At 32.1% G+C, this 19,061-nt stretch overlaps 1 protein-coding gene across 4 annotated transcripts; it reads left to right on the forward strand.

Moving 5' to 3' along the window:
• Positions 1-388: 388 nt before the first annotated feature.
• On the forward strand, positions 389-18,841 carry LOC110602161 (alpha,alpha-trehalose-phosphate synthase [UDP-forming] 1). 4 transcript variants are annotated; one of them, XM_021739602.2, is made up of 20 exons: positions 389-589; positions 2,195-2,323; positions 6,234-6,291; positions 6,938-7,395; positions 7,687-7,784; positions 7,906-8,294; positions 10,485-10,599; positions 10,746-10,847; positions 10,953-11,103; positions 11,413-11,501; positions 11,728-11,776; positions 12,607-12,707; positions 13,642-13,829; positions 14,859-14,976; positions 16,101-16,277; positions 16,380-16,502; positions 16,586-16,673; positions 16,790-16,920; positions 17,032-17,130; positions 17,899-18,841. In XM_021739602.2, the coding sequence occupies exons 4-20, from the start codon at positions 7,011-7,013 to the stop codon at positions 18,280-18,282; spliced, it is 2,787 nt and encodes a 928-aa protein (XP_021595294.1). In that variant the 5' UTR covers positions 389-589; positions 2,195-2,323; positions 6,234-6,291; positions 6,938-7,010; the 3' UTR covers positions 18,283-18,841. The 4 variants fall into 4 exon arrangements, with proteins under 4 accessions (XP_021595294.1, XP_021595293.1, XP_021595295.1 ...); XM_021739601.2 differs by lacking the exon at positions 6,234-6,291; XM_021739603.2 differs by lacking the exon at positions 2,195-2,323.
• The last annotated feature ends 220 nt before the right edge of the window (positions 18,842-19,061 follow it).

A 19,061-nucleotide genomic window follows, 5' to 3' on the forward strand; every position in this document is an offset into this window, starting at 1 on the left:
GAAAATTTAAATTATACTCATTAATATTTAATTTTTATTTAAAAAAAATTATTTATAATTATACTTTAATTAAATAAACCATTCAAAATAAAATTACATTTGTTTGAATTTATAGTTAAAACGTTTGAACATAATTAGTATTGTTTAACTATTTTAATTTTATTTTTTTCAACGTAAATTTAATTACAATTATATTCAATGCATCCAAATGAAAAAAATATATTAATAAATTGAAAATTTTGCAAAATAAAAAAAAAGAAGAGGAACAAATTCCCTCCAAATGATTGGGCAAAATCCAAACACGCCTGAATTTCTATCTCTCTCTCTGTTTTACGCGCCAAAAAAAGCGAACCATCCCTTGCCTTCCAGAAATCCTTTCTCTTTGTCTTCTGATTCCCTTCTATATATTTTACATGTCCCTCTATTTTCTCTCTCCCATTATTTTGCCTTTTCAATTTCCCACTCCTTCTCTCTCTGAATTCCCTTTTTTTCTCTGCGATCTCTCAGTCTCTCTCTAGATTGTTTGAAGCACTGGTCAGTGATCGGAGCAAAGCCCGGAGACTGATCCATCATCAACGCCAACCTTGAGGTTAGTATTTTGTTTCTCTATTTTTTATTCTTTGTTCTATGTGTGTAGTTTGTTTGTTTTTCTTTTTCAAAATTCTCTTGGTTGCTGAAACGATGGACGAAAGCCAATTTGAGCAGAGGCACGTGATAATGATGCAGTCATGAGTTCCGTTTTGCTATTTCTTAATGGATTTTGTTGCATAAATTGATGTGTGAATTGCGAAAATTCTTAAAGGAGTTCTAAATTTGAGCTTAAACTAGGATATGACTTTAGAATTCCTTGGGGAATCGGGATAAACTAATAACAAATTTTTATTCGTTAGGGAAGGGAAGAGTCTATATTTTCTAGCTCAGTCGAGCTTACTTGAATATATTATTGAATTTATTTTGTAAAAATTTGAGAATCAGAATTTAAAGCCAAGCAAGGCATACGTGTTTACTTAAGTAAGAAAATACTTAAGAAAGATATCTGAATATGAGTTATATTAATTGGACACAATCATCATTAAATAGATTTGTTTAAAAAACTTGGATGAGCTTTGAATTATGATATGTTTGCCCTTTAGAAAAGGAAATATAATTTTTTAAAAACATATTATAAATATTTGAACTAAACACAAGCGTTAAATGACTTATAAATACTTAGTTGTTATAAGCTAATATGTAAAATAAATTAAAGACCTTCTAAATGATGACCAAAAAAGTATTTGCAGTTGCATAACGGCAACTGTTGTTACAGAGAGGCAATGGGGAACAACAGTTACTTGGGAATTTTTTTTTTACTAGAGAGGCAAAAAGTTTATTTTTCTTTTTGGTAAATACAATTCTCTTTATTTATTTTGAATTTCCATCTGATTTTTTTTATAAATTTTTGTTTATTGAGCAAACATTATTAATTAATGAAGGCTGGTTTATTTAAAACTGAACGAGAGCAATGATGTTTATAAATCCATAAATTAGAGGGAGTCTGATACAAATTTAATTTTATATGAGAATGAATTTAATAATTATTAGATTAATTAATTATATTTAAGTTTATATAAAATTAATTAAATTTATTTAGTAAATACATAAATTTATGTATGAATATTTAATTTGGTAGTGATTAAATTCATTTTCACATTAGTTTCTACGCTTTATAGCCTTACCGTGGCATTGAAATTGGAATTTTGTCACTATGATTTTGCAAAAATATATCATGACCGACACCTCAGAAGATGAAGCGGAGCATTAGTTGGTTAAAGACCAATTTCTCATCAAGTCACTCGACCTAGGGCTTAGCATCTCTTTACCACATGGACCCACAAAAATTTCGAGCATTAACCCTTCTTGCATGTGTGACAAATTTATGGCTTACTGTAAAGTCCATGGCTACATGTCTCACCCTTCACGGGCCTCCTGCTCTAGTATCCATATCTCTGATCCCAGCAATAATATCAACTCCACTTGCCTAGGTCTAGCAGAGAAAAAAACAAAACAAGATGAGACTGTGAGAGTCTTTTTTCTGTCCTAAGATATTGGGTTTTGTTGCATCAATCAACTTGGCCTATACATTGGATATTGGTCACTTCTTATGGTTGTCTATCAAGCGTATAATTTATAATTTCCCAATTCCAATTATTTGTAGTGGTGGAGATGAAATGGGATATATATGATTGAAAAAGATATGATTTGAGATATTTCTTCTCTTTATTGTCGTTCGGAATACTAAAAAGGTGACTGCTGCAACAATGGAGGTCAAAGCTTCCTAAACCGGGTCAGCTGCTGGTCTGAATTTAACTTTCTTTACACATGTTAATTGCTGGATAATGATGCGCCTTGTTTGCTAGAACTTGCCTATTTGTGTTTCCTTTCCACTTCTCTGACTTTTTCCAGGCATCATTTGTTGACTGCTGAATTACAAATTAAAGATTCGCATGTGATTTGTGCATTTACGGGCATACAAACTTAAGCAAATGTGTGAATGCAGTACAGGAAAAAGCTAGCCTGTGTTTACACATGCACCTTTCCATTTTGCTTATTTATCATCTTTTTATACTTACAACTTGGTCTCTCAAGGAAATCAATAATGATTTTCAACTTAAAAAAAAAAAATTTAGGGTTATCATACTATGGCCCAAAGGACCAAAAGGAACTTGGCTTTGCCAATTGTGTACGGGTAAGAAGAGAATGGTAGCTGTGAATTCAACATCCGTCTGGATCTTAATCAAGTTCTTGGACATCATTCTGGCTAACCTGGACTTCCTACAAGTTTTGCAATAGTTATTTTTATGTCCCGGTTGGACTAATAATTAATTAATGTTAGTGATGTAGTTCTTATTTTTCCCTAAACCTAGTATGGGTTGTTAGATATATGTCTCGTTTTGCAAAGGAATTTCAATCAACCAACAATTGGTTGGTAAGTTGTCATCTTCCACTTATTGGTTGAGTTGGGTGCTAGTAATTACAAAACATTATGAATTTTATCCTTTATCCAGTTTTTTTTTTTTTTTTTTTTTTTTTTCTTTGCGCTGGGTTTGGTCAGTGGAGAAATAAGTCTTAACAAAGCATTTCGCCTGCCATTTTGGAGTTGAACTTGACAAAAGGCGAGTCAATGTCTAATTTGGTAGAAATTACTGTTTTCCATTGGACTTTTCCTGATATGTGCTACTTGGTACTAGAGAGTAGAGAAACATCTTGTCGCTCATATTTTCCCACTTCCATGCATTGGCAATTCTTTTCTGGAAGCTGTGATTTGTGGTTTGATGGATACCATCCAGTATCCACTAACCAAACCACTACTTTTAGAGAATGGAATAAGCTTGTTGCTAAATGCTAAGGAAATTTATAGTGTCAGTGCCTTTTTCTTGGGTCCATTATGATGTCTTGATTTAACTAGTGCATTAGTGTCCATTATGATGTCTTTTGTTGATTACGTTTGACAATCTTTTCTTCCATGAGAGATTACATGCAACTTCTTTTTTATGCTATCTTGTTGGTCCTTTATTATTGATTTTTTTTTTCATTGGCTTCTCTTGCATGTGGGATGATTACTTTTTAATGTATTGATTCTGGTGAAATAGGCAAATACTAGTTAATCAGTTGTGCAAAATTAGTGATAGAATCATTAGAATTTTGTTCATATATATTGACGGAAGCATCTATTATATTTACAAGGTTATTAAACTTTGAATTTTTTATTAGAAAAATCTAAGTGAATTAATGTTAATTATATATTAAAATAACAAAAATTTTCATAAATTTAGCTACAAGATAATATACGAGAATTATTTTGATTAAATATATCCGATATATGAATTTAATATTTATTAAGTAAAATTAAAATTAAATAAATTATAGCTCCACTATGTTTTTATTTAAAATTTCAATTTTAGAGAAATAAACTTTAGGTATATATGATTGAGCTGCTACAATCATTTTAAAAGTATTTATTATTATATTTATTTGGGTAATTTAAATTAAATAAATCTTTCTTATTTCTCTTTTTCTATAAGTATTATTCTTTTCTTTTTCTATAATTAATTATTATTTATTATACTTTTCAGATAATAAGTTGAATATAATAATTCAGGACATATTTATATACTTATAAAAAATTTGTATGGTTTTATGGAAAATTTTCTTTTAGACAACTGGAAATAGTGTTTTATATTAATATTTTCTCTGTTATTTTATAAAATTTTTCTTTGTAAAATTTGACTAAAATTCAGAAAACAGTTTAAGTATATTTTCATTGTTTAACTTTATACTAAAAGTTTTATTTTCTAAATATTAGAAAACATTAACTTTTAATCATAAAATAGTATTATAACATTAATTAATTATTAAAATATGTTTAAAATCTTTTAGTGATAAAATAGTATTATAACATTAATTAATTAATAAAATATGTTTAAAATTTAAGTACTTTAGGATTATTCATTTGTTTTATAATAAAATAATTTCATTATGAAAGTTATGGATATTATTTGTTATTTTAAATTGAAAATAATATTTTATTATTAATAAGTGAAAACATCTTTATATTTTCTTTACTTATAATTTTTTTTAAAAATAGAAAATAAACTGTTTTTCAAGTGACTCTAAGTACTCTTAAAAAAAAAAGAAAAAAGAAAAAACGAGCGACCCTACGTAGCATTTTTGGGGAGAAAGAGCATTGTTTTGTTTTGTGTTTTTAATTTTTCTTTTTTGACTTTTCAAAGCCATAAAATCAACACCGCGAATGAAACGTGGTAATCGTCAAAATTTATTTATTATTATTAAAAAACTGGGGAAGAAAAAAGAATCCTCTTAAGGAATTTTATAACAAGAAGGCTGCTGTGTGTAGATCTCTACGTCATTTAATGCGCATGCGTGATATCTATACCCGTGTGTTAATTTTATATAATTTCTCAATAATAAACTAGTGAGTACATGGTCATTTAGCAAATTAGAGAAAGTATAACAAATTTATTTAAAAACCACGAATAAAAACTTATTTTACATGTACCAATTAGGTCAAACTTTAAAAATAATTTCTCCAATTTTCAAATTTGGAAATAACTTCAATTAATTATAATTTATATTTAACAAAAATTGTTTTTTAACTGTAACTTTCTATAATTAGAATTACTTTTATAATTTTATGTATTGTGTATATTAGTATAAATCATATTATTGTAAAATAAATAAAAATGTGTATTAAAAATTTTTAAATTTAAAATATAGTTTATAATGACTAATAATTTAAAATTTTGAGTTAAGAAATTATTTCTTATTATTTTCATCATTCCTTATTTTTATGAAGAATGAAATTAATTTTTTAAAATAAAAAATGAAAGAAGTGTTTACATAAATATAAATTATTTATTACTTTTTTTAGTACGTGCAATACGTGTTATTCACATTATATTGTGCATACTTGTAATTATTTTTAGTGTCATGTAATATAATTATAATATGTTATTTTTAGTAGTCCATCAAATTTAGTATTTTATTATATTTAATTTTTTTTGTATGCTTAGGTTTTTATCATTAAATGAAGTTACAATGCACTTTTAAATATTTTTTTACTATTTACATAATTTAGATTTTCTTTTCATATTATTTATATGCATTTATATAATTTAGATCTAAACCATTCTCTTGCACTATTATAAACAATTAACTTAATATGTTAATTTTTATTTTTTATTTTAAATTATTATATTATATATTAAATTACTATATTAAAAATTTTCTTATAGTTTTTTTTTTTTTTTTAACAAACCAACGAAAAATACGTTAATTAAGAGAAATCTGCATTCTGCAGTTCATTTAAACACCCATTCATTTTTTATAAGATGAAAGAATTATTATAATTTTAAATGATGAAAATATAAATAATTTAGTTTTATAAGACGAAAGAAATTATTATTATTTTTCCTAGCCTTTGAGGCAAAATAGATGAATAACATGAATCTTATTTTCATCATTTCAACAAAAGAATATTCCGGATGTGTTTAAGCTCTGGCTCTCAATTATTTTAAAAAAAGAAAAAACCTGCATGGCCTTGAGCATCTATGTACCATCTAAAGCTTACACGAGTATCTTGCTGCTTCCACTATTTTGCCTTTTCTCAGCCTGTCACTCTGTCTCTCTCTGTGGTTAACGCTCATCTTAAACCAATATCTTCCTCGTTTTGGCAGAATTCTGGTTTTTGCTTCATGTGCCTGTTGCCGAGCTGATTCTTGTATGCCTTTGTAGGTGGGTCATTGATGCTCTCCATGATTTCAGTTTTTCCTTTTTTTAAATATATATGTAACTTGGGATGATAGAAACATCATGAACCTTGTTTGCATTCAAGTTGATTTAGCTGTGGTATTTTCATGCAATGTGTTTGTTTTTCGTCTGTGTGAAAATAACAACCAGAGAGAAAGAGAGAGAGAAAGCCCGGTTCTTGTCGTTTGCTCTCTGCTAATCTGTAATTCTGTTTCTTTCCTCTGTTTTTCATGGACTCGGTCCTAAGGGTGGCGGATTTTCCATATCCGAGTTTTAATTCTGAATGTGGTTCTTCAAAATTTTTGGGCTTTGATAACCAGGATTATATGTAGACCCCATTTTTTGGCTCACGGAATTCTGTGGATCCCATTCTCTTTGTTATCTTTTTCGCTCTGCCGCTGTGTCATTTTGCTGATATCTTGTTTGATGAATATTATACTAAAGATGCTTATGCGTTTTAATTTCACTGATGATTTAAGTTTTATACTGCAGTAGAATTATGTTTTACTCTTAAGTTAGGCCTTTGTTATGATTTTCGCTCACTTAGTGACCAAATTTTAAATAATATTTAAAGGTTTAATGCGGTTTATAGTCGTATTTAAGACTTAATTTGCCTTTCAATGAAATGTAGGACGTACAATTGTTCTAAGAACAGCCGAGCTGATACAATTTGGTGGCTGGAGGTTGGGTTCTAGAGCGAGCGTATGCCTGGAAACCAGTATAACGGGAACTCAACCCCTTACCCAAGTCGTACTCAACGGCTCTTGAGAGAGAGAGAGTTAAAGAAAAGCAGCAGGGCTTCCCATTCAAATGAGGTGACTGATAATCACGGGGGGACTGAACCATGCGAGCACGATTTGCGCTTGAGAGAACGTGACAACTCAAACAATTCGTATATTGACCAATACGTAGAAGGGGCTATTGCAGCTACAAGGCAACTTGCTGAGGGATGTGAAAAGCAGGATGGAAGGCCTTTAAGGCAGCGGCTGCTGGTGGTGGCTAACAGATTGCCTGTCTCTGCAGTTAGGAGAGGCGAGGACTCATGGTCTTTGGAGATAAGTGCTGGAGGCCTTGTCAGTGCTCTTCTAGGTAAGTGCTTGAAGTCTTTCTTTCTTTCTTTCTTCCTTTTTTTTTTTCCTCAATACTCTTGTGCAGTATAGCCCTAGATAGAAGCAATGGTGGACAAAAAATCCTTGTGGTTCACCCAACATGTTGAGATGAAGGCTATGCTGAGTTGATTTTTTGTTTAAATATTAGTTTAAATCTTACGGTCATCTGCATCTCCTCTGTTTTGTGTTCTGATCAGTTGTTCTGGGGTTTTTCTTGATTATGGTTTCTTTTTCCCTCTTCCAACCTGATGCATTTTGGTTGTCATTTAAGGTGTGAAAGAGTTTGAGGCGAGGTGGATTGGTTGGGCTGGTGTAAATGTGCCTGATGAGATTGGCCAGAAGGCACTTACTAAAGCTTTGGCTGAGAAGGTACAACTTAGTGCATCCTGAAATATTTTGATATGAGTTTTTGTTAAATGTGAAGTGGATATCTTTAGTGTACAATTTCACTCGTAAGCTATTGAAGTCTCCTATCCTGCAATCATGTCAGAGATGCATACCAGTATTCCTTGATGAAGAGATTGTTCATCAATATTACAATGGCTACTGCAACAACATGTTATGGCCTCTTTTTCATTATCTTGGACTTCCACAAGAAGATCGCCTTGCCACAACTAGAAGTTTCCAGTCTCAATTTGCTGCATATAAGAAGGCTAATCAAATGTTTGCTGACGTGGTGAATAAGCACTATGAAGAGGGTGACGTTGTTTGGTGCCATGATTACCATCTAATGTTCCTCCCAAAATGCTTAAAAGAATACAACAGTAATATGAAAGTTGGTTGGTTTCTACACACGCCCTTCCCTTCTTCTGAAATCCATAGGACACTACCATCTCGATCAGAGCTGCTGCGTTCAGTTCTTGCTGCTGATTTAGTTGGGTAAGATTCACTTGAAAATGTCTAGATTTTGTATATGTCCTACATCAATCTTTATGAATAGTTTGAGTTTGATTGCGCTTTTTCTTCAGCCTTCTGTTGTCTGCAAGGTGCATTTTGTAGGGATTGTTCTTGTTTTACGAGAACCATTAGGATTAAAGCCTTTTGATCACTTTCAAAGCTATATAACAGTCTGCTATCTGTGTTATCTCAATCAGTTACTAGGTTTTGATGCAGATTTCATAGTTTGAAACTGTCAAGGTCTTTGCTATACATAGCATGAGTTGAACATGATTGTGGAAGAATGATGTAACTAGGTCAGATTTTCTCTGTTTTTTACGTGCTCTATATTTATTATTACTAGTTCATTTTGGGTGGTCCATTGAGTTTACTTGGATGCAGATGTTTATAATTATGAACTTGTGGTGGTTTTGCATGCTACTGTATAATATTTTGGTTATGTTGTTCCTTTTGATGTTTATTGGTGAATTGGGTTACATATCCCTGTTGCATCATTGTTTTTTTTTTTTTTTTTTTTACTTTTGGCTGTATTGAAACTGTCTTTGACAATAATGACCTTGCGCATATTCCTCAAATTTGTCAAGGAGCTGATGAATTAACTTTCTACCTTGTTCCTTTTGACACATGGAGTGGGCAATTGCCTTCTCAATTTGAATGGAAGGAAAGAATCCATGTAGCTGATCCTTGTTTGATTGAGATTAAGGCTTAGTTGAGTTGAGCAGCCATAGGTCATGTTCATATAAATTTTCTGGTCTTTACTTTGTCTGCATCCATAATGTTTTCATATTATGTTGATACTTGATATTATCAGTAAGCAGAGCCACTTATCTCTTTTGTCAGTGCCCTGATTGATCTGAGCTCTGAAGTGTATTTTATTTAATTAGGCTATGTAATTGTCTCCATGTAATGTGTTAAATTAGGTATGACTCATTCTTATAAGCACCCGCTACCTAATAATTTACAACCATAATAAGCAATTAACCATATCATATTGTCAGCAAATGAAATCTGCTTCATAATGAAAACCAGCTTTTTGAGCAGAACCATGAATATTTATCATGTTTTCCAATTTTCAAGGACATGAACTTGTTTCTTAATTCCAGATATGGTTGGCAGATATTGAGCTTTTGGACTTCTGTGAGCCACACTAGACATGAAATTTTCCATGAGCAATAAAAAATGATCATCTAGTGAGCAACCAAATTCTTCATAACCAAGTCCAGTTTTTTGGTCGAAACCAGGAACATTTTCAATTATTTAAATCTGTGTGTTTTTTTTTTTCAATTTTCCAGAATTTTACTCATTGTATCCAGTGGTCATACAAAATAAAGTAGAGGATAGTGACACTTAGAAGAAATAAAGGTATCACATGGTTAAACTAGGAACTAATAAGGCTTTGTTTTGCTTCTTCCTTTTAATTGTAAAATAAAAATACAATAGCAAAAAAAAAAAGTTGCAAAAAGCGCAAGTTTACCAAGCAAGAGCTTTGTACGCCTAATTTCATTTGCATATATCTTCATGTGTTTAACTTTTCCTATCTTTGATACAATTGAATGTTTGATCCCACTCCATCCAATTGCTAGTCTTATTACTAAAGTAAGACATATGACACATACATCATACATGCTTACCTATTATTTAAAGGATTCTACAAAGACAACATGATCCTGTTATACTCCTTCGATACTTCTTATGTGTGGATGCTGCATTCTTTTTCTTTTGTTCTGATGATTCCAGTCAATTTAGTCCTATCTATTCAACATTATCTTTTGATGTGGTTCTAGGATTTTTTTTTTTTCACCTTTATAGTTTTCAGAACTTACTCCTTTTGTTGTTGATTTTCACATATGAAAATTATGATTTAATCTTATGACTTATGAGTACTGGGTGGGGCATTTGTTTCAAACAGAAAACAAGAATACAGTATGTAATGAAGATACTTTTATTTTTTCACTAGAATTCTCATTCAAAATTACTAAATAGTACATATAAATGTTAAAATTATTTATTGTTCCTATAATTGAATAAAATTGGAAGCTTGTACCATGATTTATATCCTTTCTTGTCTGCTGTTTTATCTTTTTAATTTTCAGAGAATCATTCTTGCTGTAGTTGTCAACCTTATCTATTTACATGCAATATTACAATTTGTTTAATTTTTTTTTTCTCCAGATTTCATACCTATGACTATGCAAGGCATTTTGTTAGTGCTTGTACTCGTATTCTTGGACTAGAGGGCACACCTGAAGGAGTTGAGGATCAAGGAAGGCTGACTCGAGTTGCTGCTGTATGTTTGAGTAGATCCTATTTCTCAGATTCACTCCTTACTTTTGTGTTACATCAAGCATGTTAAAACTAAATGGTTTCCACATTGAACAGATATGTAAATATTTTGGTACATAAGTCATGGTTCCTTTTCTTTTATACTGTCAGTTCCCTATTGGGATAGATTCTGATCGTTTCATAAGAGCATTGGAGGCCCCACAAGTCCAGGAACATATCAAAGATTTGAAAGAAAGATTTGCTGGACGAAAGGTAGATACAGTAATGCCTTCATGATGTTTCTCATACCTTACTGTAGATACGTTGAGGTTCTTTTTTTATTGGCTATCTGTTACTGATGTTTTTCTTTATTAATAGGTAATGTTAGGTGTTGATCGACTTGATATGATTAAAGGAATTCCACAGAAGATACTTGCATTTGAAAAATTTCTGGAGGAAAACTCTCATTGGCGTGATAAAGTTGTTCTGCTGCAGATTGCTGTGCCAACACGTACTGATGTTCCTGAGTGTATGTTTCCTAACATGATTTTCTTTTCCTGGATGTTATTATTCTGTTGATTGCATTAAAATCAGCCGTACTTTGGGCTTAATTTTGTTTATGAAGCTTCAAGAGTTAATTTACTATATAATAGAAGCTCAAGAAAAGGGTTTGTGTGAATGGAATGTTGGTCAAAGGTTAATACAAGTATTTCTATATTGCATAGTAGGATGAAATTGTAATTTTAAGTACTTTTTTGGCCTCGTGTTGTGGATTTTTCTTCTCTTTCAAGAATATTGTATATCTATTCTCTCTCTTTTTTTTCTTAATACTATTCAGATCAAAAGCTTACAAGTCAAGTTCATGAAATTGTTGGGCGCATTAATGGTAGATTTGGAACATTGACTGCTGTTCCAATACATCATTTGGTATGTTTTTGACTGCTCAACTTGGTTCTTGATTATGACTCTCCCATTATATATATGTTAACTTTACAAATGTATTTCAATGCTGAACTCATTTGTTTAGTTTGTGATGCTTTTGAACTTGATATTACTATCACCAAACTGTTTAGTTTCCTCAACTTGATGTTACTATCATCAAAGAGATAATGGAAGTTTCCTAAATCTGTCTGTTTTTTTTTTGTGCCTACAGGATCGCTCTCTTGACTTTCATGCCTTATGTGCATTATATGCTGTTACTGGTACTATCATACAAGCTCCAATTTTCATATCTCATGTTTTTATCCCTTCTAAATTGCTCCAGTAAAACCCCCTCCTTTTTTTTTAATGAAAATCAACTTTTTATTATACTTCTTTAAATTTATAGAGGCATATTAGTTCTTTGTCTTCATTTCTCAATACTACTCACAGAAGCACTTGCAATGAAATAATAATGGAAGGTTTTATTTCAGGGTTTGCAAAGTTCTGTGGATTTAATGTTGATAATGATGCTATACTTGACATCTGAAGTTAGTTATTCAAGTTGTTGACTGAAGTTGTTTTGCATATGTTAGATTCTAGCTTATTTTTTAGCACAGAGAAGGAATAACAATTCAAAATAGGCTAGGCTGAGCACTTCTAGTGAAGTGGGTCATATGCATTGATACTGGTATTTCCTGGATGGTTCTCCATAACACTGGCTAGGCAGGTGATCGTCAGCAAAATGATGGGAAAAATTGGGGCTGCATTCTTCCTTCTAAAATAATGGTTCTCTCCAATATTCTAAGATCAGGATGTGCCTGTTGTGACTGAAGTAGCAAATGGCTCAAGGTTTATAGTGAAAGCTTTACATTTCACCTAAACTAAATGTAAATTAGGTTGTTAATAATTTGTCTTGATTCTCTTGGAACTTTGGATTCTGGAGTTGTCTGATATTTGATAATCTTGTCAGAAGTTTAATTCACTATCACTTCTTACCTGTAGTAAGTATTCTCATATTCGTTTTTTGTTGATAATGACATGAATATATAAGAAATCTGTTTATATTATCATACATATGCTTCATGACTCTTCCTTATGTTTTCTTTTGCAGATGTTGCACTTGTTACTTCTTTGAGGGATGGAATGAATCTTGTCAGTTATGAATTTGTGGCATGCCAAGATGCAAAGAAAGGCGTTCTCATTCTTAGTGAGGTAATGGCATTCTTCTTCTTTTTCTTCTTCTTCTTCGTCTGTGGTTTTGCATATGCTTTCCATGCAACTGTACGAATGACATTCTGTTAAATCTTCTGGATATCTAACTTGGTATTATGTCCGTTTGATGAATCTTATATTTCTGCTCGAGAGTTTTGCATTCTATGATTGGAGTCAGATTTTCAGAAGCATTGTCAAAATTTATTTTTGTGAAAATGGATTAAGGTTAGTAAGTAGTATTTTTCTCCAGTTCAGATGGTGAACAGCAAACTTCAACTTTGACAATATCTTACAAATGCATCTCACTGAACTTGAAGAAAAGAGTGATTTTATTTCCTTTGCAACTTTATGGACATTTAAAGATGAAGAATGCTATTTCCAAATTTGTAACTAAAAGAGAAATTCAGAAGTTGCAGGCTATGATTTTTTGATTTGCAGCATATGATTTGATTAATGATGGATTTTAGTCTGTACAGTTTTCTGTCTATTTTAGATAGTAGAACACAAATTTAATTGTTTGGTTTTGGATTTAAGAATATTTGCAGTTAACACTGATGACTTTATACAAGTTCTGTGTGCAGTGTATTGTTGCTTTGGACATTGCACACTGCATTTTCTGAAATCAGTTATGATATATCTGATGGTTGGATAGAGAGATCTTTTTCTCTCTCTCTCTTTTTTTTGTGTTGAAAATCAACATATTTACCTAGTGGTTTGGTACAGACACAATGGGTACGCCTAACAGTAACTTGAAATGGTTATTCTTGAGTTTGATTCCCTAGTCCATCAAGAACCAAAAGAGAAAGGACATTCTTTTATGGTCTAAGTAAACCGTGTTTAAATTTTTGGATTTGAGATGGCAGTTCTCATTTTCAAAGTAATCGATGCTTCCTCACCTTTTAACTTGTAATGCACTTGCGCATATATATTGTAGTTTGCAGGAGCAGCACAGTCTCTGGGTGCTGGAGCAATCCTTGTGAACCCTTGGAATATCACTGAAGTTGCTGATTCAATACGCCAAGCTTTGACTATGTCATGTGAAGAGAGAGAGAAGCGACATCACCATAATTTTGCACATGTCACAACCCATACTGCTCAAGAATGGGCTGAAACTTTTGTGAGGTAGAATTAAAATTGTGTTTTAAAATTAAAATGGACATGGTAATGACTTGGTTTGCAGTGATGTATTGTTTGTATCTCACAAAAAAGGACCCCAAGTACAGAATTTTATGGCTTATAAAATTCTGTAGACTAAGTAGGTTGTAATTTTTACCTTCTATCCTTAATAACAAGGTTGGAAGAAGAATTCTGTGCTGAGAGACGTTTAATGGTTTTATAATTTAACAGCAATAGTAAATGCAAGTCTCTGTTTTCGAGTTAATTTGTTACAAAAAGGTGTCATCTTTACTGTCCTTTCACATTTTTTATCTTCTTTGATATGGAGTGTTTTATAGTGTTGGCAAGTTCCTGTTTGGTTCACAAGCCTAGCTTATGGCAACCTGCAAGCATTAAAGACACTGGAGAAATTAAGTTTCAATGAGCTGTATTCATTTAAATATTATGGTGATTATGATTGTTGAAATGCCTTAAACTTTTCTTTTTTGTTTTGTTCAATCACTTGAGATAGACACTATTAGAATGTCTTGCATATTTTGTATGTGTGGAAATAAATGAACATAGAAATCTGCATTTCATTTGCTTATTTTGGAGAATTTTTTGCCAATCTGTAAATGTTCTTCCAAGAAGGAATCCACTTGCATAGTCATATCATTTTTTTTATGGTTTTATAAACGTTTGCATCTTTTATTGAAAAAGCCAACCGTTGGACATTCTATTTAGACAAATCAGTTATGTCAAAATTTACATCCATCAGATATCAGTGAGTGTGCCATCAACATTTGTCGATCTCAGTTTATGATTATATAGAGGTAAAGTTTGATCCTGATGAATTATGTGAATCATAAAACCTATGAATATCCAAGGGATATGAAACGTGATGTGCATGACCTATGTGAATAAATTATTACATCTAATGCTTGTATAATTTAGTCACCTCCCTTTTTCATATGTTGAAATATAAGCACTTCAGTTCATGTATGTAGTTGTTGTTATTGTCTAATAGCAACCTAATATTCTTCAAATATGTCACAGTGAACTAAATGATACAGTTATTGAGGCTCAGTTAAGGACTAGGCAAGTTCCACCTATTCTTCCTGAAGAAGATGCAATTAAACGATATTTGCAGTCTAATAATCGGTTGCTCATACTGGTATGTTCTGTTTGATTTTGAACTTAAGTATAAGCTTATGGGCTAAGAAAAGGAAATCCTATGTATAGGTACTTACAGTGTATAATCTAGGTTCTAGTGAAATATACTAATCAATTCATATATATGATTTTTACATCTATTTTCATTTAATTATAGTATATTAGTACTAGAATCTATGTATGACTTTCTTCAATATGCCAATTTTTTTAATACATCACGAGTTAAAAATTCTATTTTTATTTGAAAATAAGTCCAATTAAGTCCATGTACTTTTGTTCAAGGGCCAAATAAGCCCAATTTAATCTTTATGGCTAAATAAACCCCTAAATTTTATCTCTAAGGCCAAATAAGTCATGACCTAATAAAATATTATTTTTAATAATAAAATTTTATTTTTGTTATTTTAAAAATTATTTACTATTTTTATATATATATTTTTTTTCTAAAAAAATTATGTTAATTAAATTACTAAATTTTTTATATTTCAAATTATAAAAATAATATGTTATTATTAAAAAATAATATTATACTAGGTCATGACTTATTTGGCCTTAAAGGTAAAGTTAAGAGTTTATTTGCCAAAACAAATTGAAGTGGACTTATTTGGCCCTTGAACAAAATTACAGGGGTGTAATCGGACTTATTTCCATTTTTATTTACTTTAAATATAAATGTAATTAAGGAGTGTCAAATTTCAAGGCAAAACTTTTACAGACACATACATTTTCGAAGAGAAAGCTCCAACTAGCCTCTCAGATAGATGCTTTCTGCTTTGCTAGCTATGCATATTCATAATTTAGACCTCTTTCAAAGGCTTAAATTGGTCTCACTTTGCCATACTAATTCATCATGCATTTTTCATAATCGACACTTCCAACTAAAATATGAATGATATTAAGGGGGAGTGCCTACTGATTCTGAATAGCTAAACATTTTATCTTTCCATTGTGCCATTAACTCTGATAATTGTGGAACATTTTTTGTCATCATATTTTATGGTTTTGAGGCAAAGAGAGCCAGCGTCTGTACAGTGGCTTATATAAGTTATGGCTTCAGTGTTAACTTTTGATGGGTTTTGCAAATGAATTTTCTGTAATTGCTTTCCTATGGTGTTTAAACTATAGGGATTCAATGCAACATTGACTGAACCAGTAGACACTCCAGGGAGAAGAGTTGATCAAATTAAAGAAATGGAACTTAAGTTGCACCCAGAGTTGAAAGAAACTTTGGTAGCACTGTGCAGTGATCCAAAGACAACCATTGTTGTTCTAAGTGGGAGTGACAGTAATGTCTTAGATAAGGTATTTTTCCTATTTTCATCTATATTTTTCTTCCTAACCATATTTTGCAATGTTTGCCAGATATTTCTTTTTACTATTAGTACTTTTCTTTTGCTTCCACAGAACTTTGGTGAGTTTGATATGTGGTTGGCAGCAGAACATGGAATGTTTTTACGCTTTACCAAGGGAGAGTGGATGACAACGATGCCAGAACACTTAAACATGGAATGGGTTGACAGTGTCAAGGTGCTGACATTGAATTTGCAATCATTTTCAATTCTGCATCCTGCTTCTAAAAGAATTATGTGACCCTTTTGACTTGTTTTCAGCATGTTTTTGAGTACTTCACAGAACGGACACCCAGATCACATTTTGAACTTCGTGAAACATCACTTGTATGGAATTACAAGTATGCAGGTATTTGATGGTTTTGGAAGGTGGAGTAGGCTTTATTCTTTTTTTCTTTTTTCTAAGAAATGATATTTTTGTCTTTCCTCCCTCAATGTCTATACTAATCTTATTATGGGTTGTAGATGTTGAATTTGGAAGACTTCAAGCTAGGGACATGTTGCAGCATCTCTGGACAGGCCCAATTTCTAATGCATCTGTTGATGTCGTCCAAGGTGGCCGATCAGTCGAGGTTAGAGCAGTTGGTGTTACAAAGGTAAAGGGCAACTTTGATACACGCAAAAGGTTTAAAGTATGCTGATTATTTCTTTTAATTGAATTAATATTGTTGTTTGTTTCTATTTTTGACTGCTTCATGACTATTCAGGGTGCTGCTATTGATCGAATACTGGGAGAAATTGTTCACAGTAAATCCATGACGACACCAATTGATTATGTCCTGTGTATTGGGCATTTTCTGGGAAAGGTAAATTAACTGCTTTGACCACATGGAACATTTTTAGGTCGTCCATTGACAATTAATATGGAAAACTGAATTGATCGAAAACTAAGTAGTTTTTTATAGAATAGCGCACAAGTTTTCATCATATGCATAGTTTATGCTTCTTTCTTGGACCACTGGAGCCAGCTAGCTATTCGCTTCACCTACAAGAAGATTCCAAACATCTACAACATTTACTGCCAGCTTTCACGAGCTGTCTGATGGTCCTTGTGCTCCTATCTAGTACTACTCTTCAAAATGACACAATTCAAATTGCCATGGTCTTTATGAATCCCTATGGGTTACTAAATAAATATGGTCTTTTAATATTTTGTATGGGATGCACCAATCTCAAATTATGAAGGACTTGCTTGTTTGATCACCTTCTTTCTACCACAAAATAGATCTAGTAATGGGAGCTCATTTGGCATTGAATTAAAGTTATCTATTTGCTTTAAATGCATCCTTGGGCTTGCAACCATAAGGGTCTAGTTTCATGTTTTAGGAGCATCAATTTCATACGACGTTGCTGACTGCTGAGTGGTAAGATGTCTCCATATTCTACATAGAAACCGCTTTTTGGTAACATTATAGGACAAGTAGCCTTCTTATATGCTTGAAAGGCATCGTAAGTTGATGAAATAGACATAGGAGAAACAGGAAAAGCGTTACCTGAATTTATAAACTTGTTCTTTAAGAATGTAATCTTCCCTTGTGCTCTTGGTTAAAATTTTTCTTTCCCTACTTGTTCAGGATGAAGATGTGTACACCTTCTTTGAGCCGGTGCTACCTTCTGATGGCATAGGTATTGCAAGAGCCAAGCAAACTGATGGATTAAAATCACCAGGTGAGAGGCGTCCCTCTTTGAAGCTTCCAGCTAGTAAAAGTGGGTCAAAATCATCTCAAGGTAAGACACAACGACCTTCCCCCAATCCTGACAAGAAACTTAACAACCACAGCTGTGGGAGTGGCCGACGGCAGTCACCTGAAAAGATTTCGTGGAATGTTCTTGATCTCAAGGGAGATAATTATTTCTCCTGTTCTGTTGGGCGAACTCGAACAAATGCTCGCTATCTACTACACTCATCAGATGATGTCGTCTCCTTTCTGAAGAAGCTAGCCAGGGCATCTTCTTGAGAAAAATATTGCAAGTCACGAGATACTTTTATCTCCAGTGTTCTGTGACGCGTCCTCTCACAAATAAACCCAAAAGTTTCAAGAACCAGGCTCTGGATTTTGAAAGCATATCAGGCAAAACAGAGTGGTTATAGGTGTGAATGGTGTAGCTTCACATGCCTACCTTAACAGGAACATTGGTTTCACTCAACTGAAAGCACCAAATTGAGAGATAAGAATTGGAAGAGGAAGAGTACAGGATCAAACCACAGTAATGTTCGTTGGTGAAATATCCGTAGTTTAGTGCTAATCATTTAAATTATCATCATCTGAATATGGGCATTTTTGCTTGTATGTACAATGTTTCTAGAAAAATGTTTCTATATCTGTGCTCTCAAGTAGTTATAAAGTGTTTCAAAAGTCACACCAGATACCAGCTCCTTGTCCCGGAGATGCATACTAATCATCTGAAATCGTTTGGAAATGAAAGAGTCTGAGGCTTAACTGGACAACGTCCTTTATAAATCCATTTGTTATATTTTCAACTGATTTTACTTCTAGTGAAGTTTCTATTTTAGCATGCGTTTCTGTTTTAATAATTTGAGGCGTGAGTGCAGAATTCATTTGAAGGGGAAAAAAAGATTGCAAATTGCCTTTCTTTGTACTATTTTGGATTAATAAATTCAAATAGAAATCCATTACATGGTCATATTGGTGTTAGCTATTACTGACTATAATCTAAATTCACCAACTATAATTTAAATTTTATCAATGACCAATAGCTTACAACTTTTTTTTTC

Source organism: Manihot esculenta, chromosome 15, assembly GCF_001659605.2.
Source record: "Manihot esculenta cultivar AM560-2 chromosome 15, M.esculenta_v8, whole genome shotgun sequence".
NCBI classification, from domain to species: Eukaryota; Viridiplantae; Streptophyta; class Magnoliopsida; order Malpighiales; family Euphorbiaceae; genus Manihot; species Manihot esculenta.

Bases quoted from the DNA above. Each gene is read 5' to 3' on its own strand.
- LOC110602161 (XM_021739602.2), top strand. From the start codon at position 7,011: ATGCCTGGAAACCAGTATAACGGGAACTCAACCCCTTACCCAAGTCGT. The intron at 14,977-16,100 runs GTATGTTCTGTT...TTTAAACTATAG, and splicing joins ATAATCGGTTGCTCATACTG to GGATTCAATGCAACATTGAC. The intron at 16,278-16,379 runs GTATTTTTCCTA...TTGCTTCCACAG, and splicing joins ACAGTAATGTCTTAGATAAG to AACTTTGGTGAGTTTGATAT.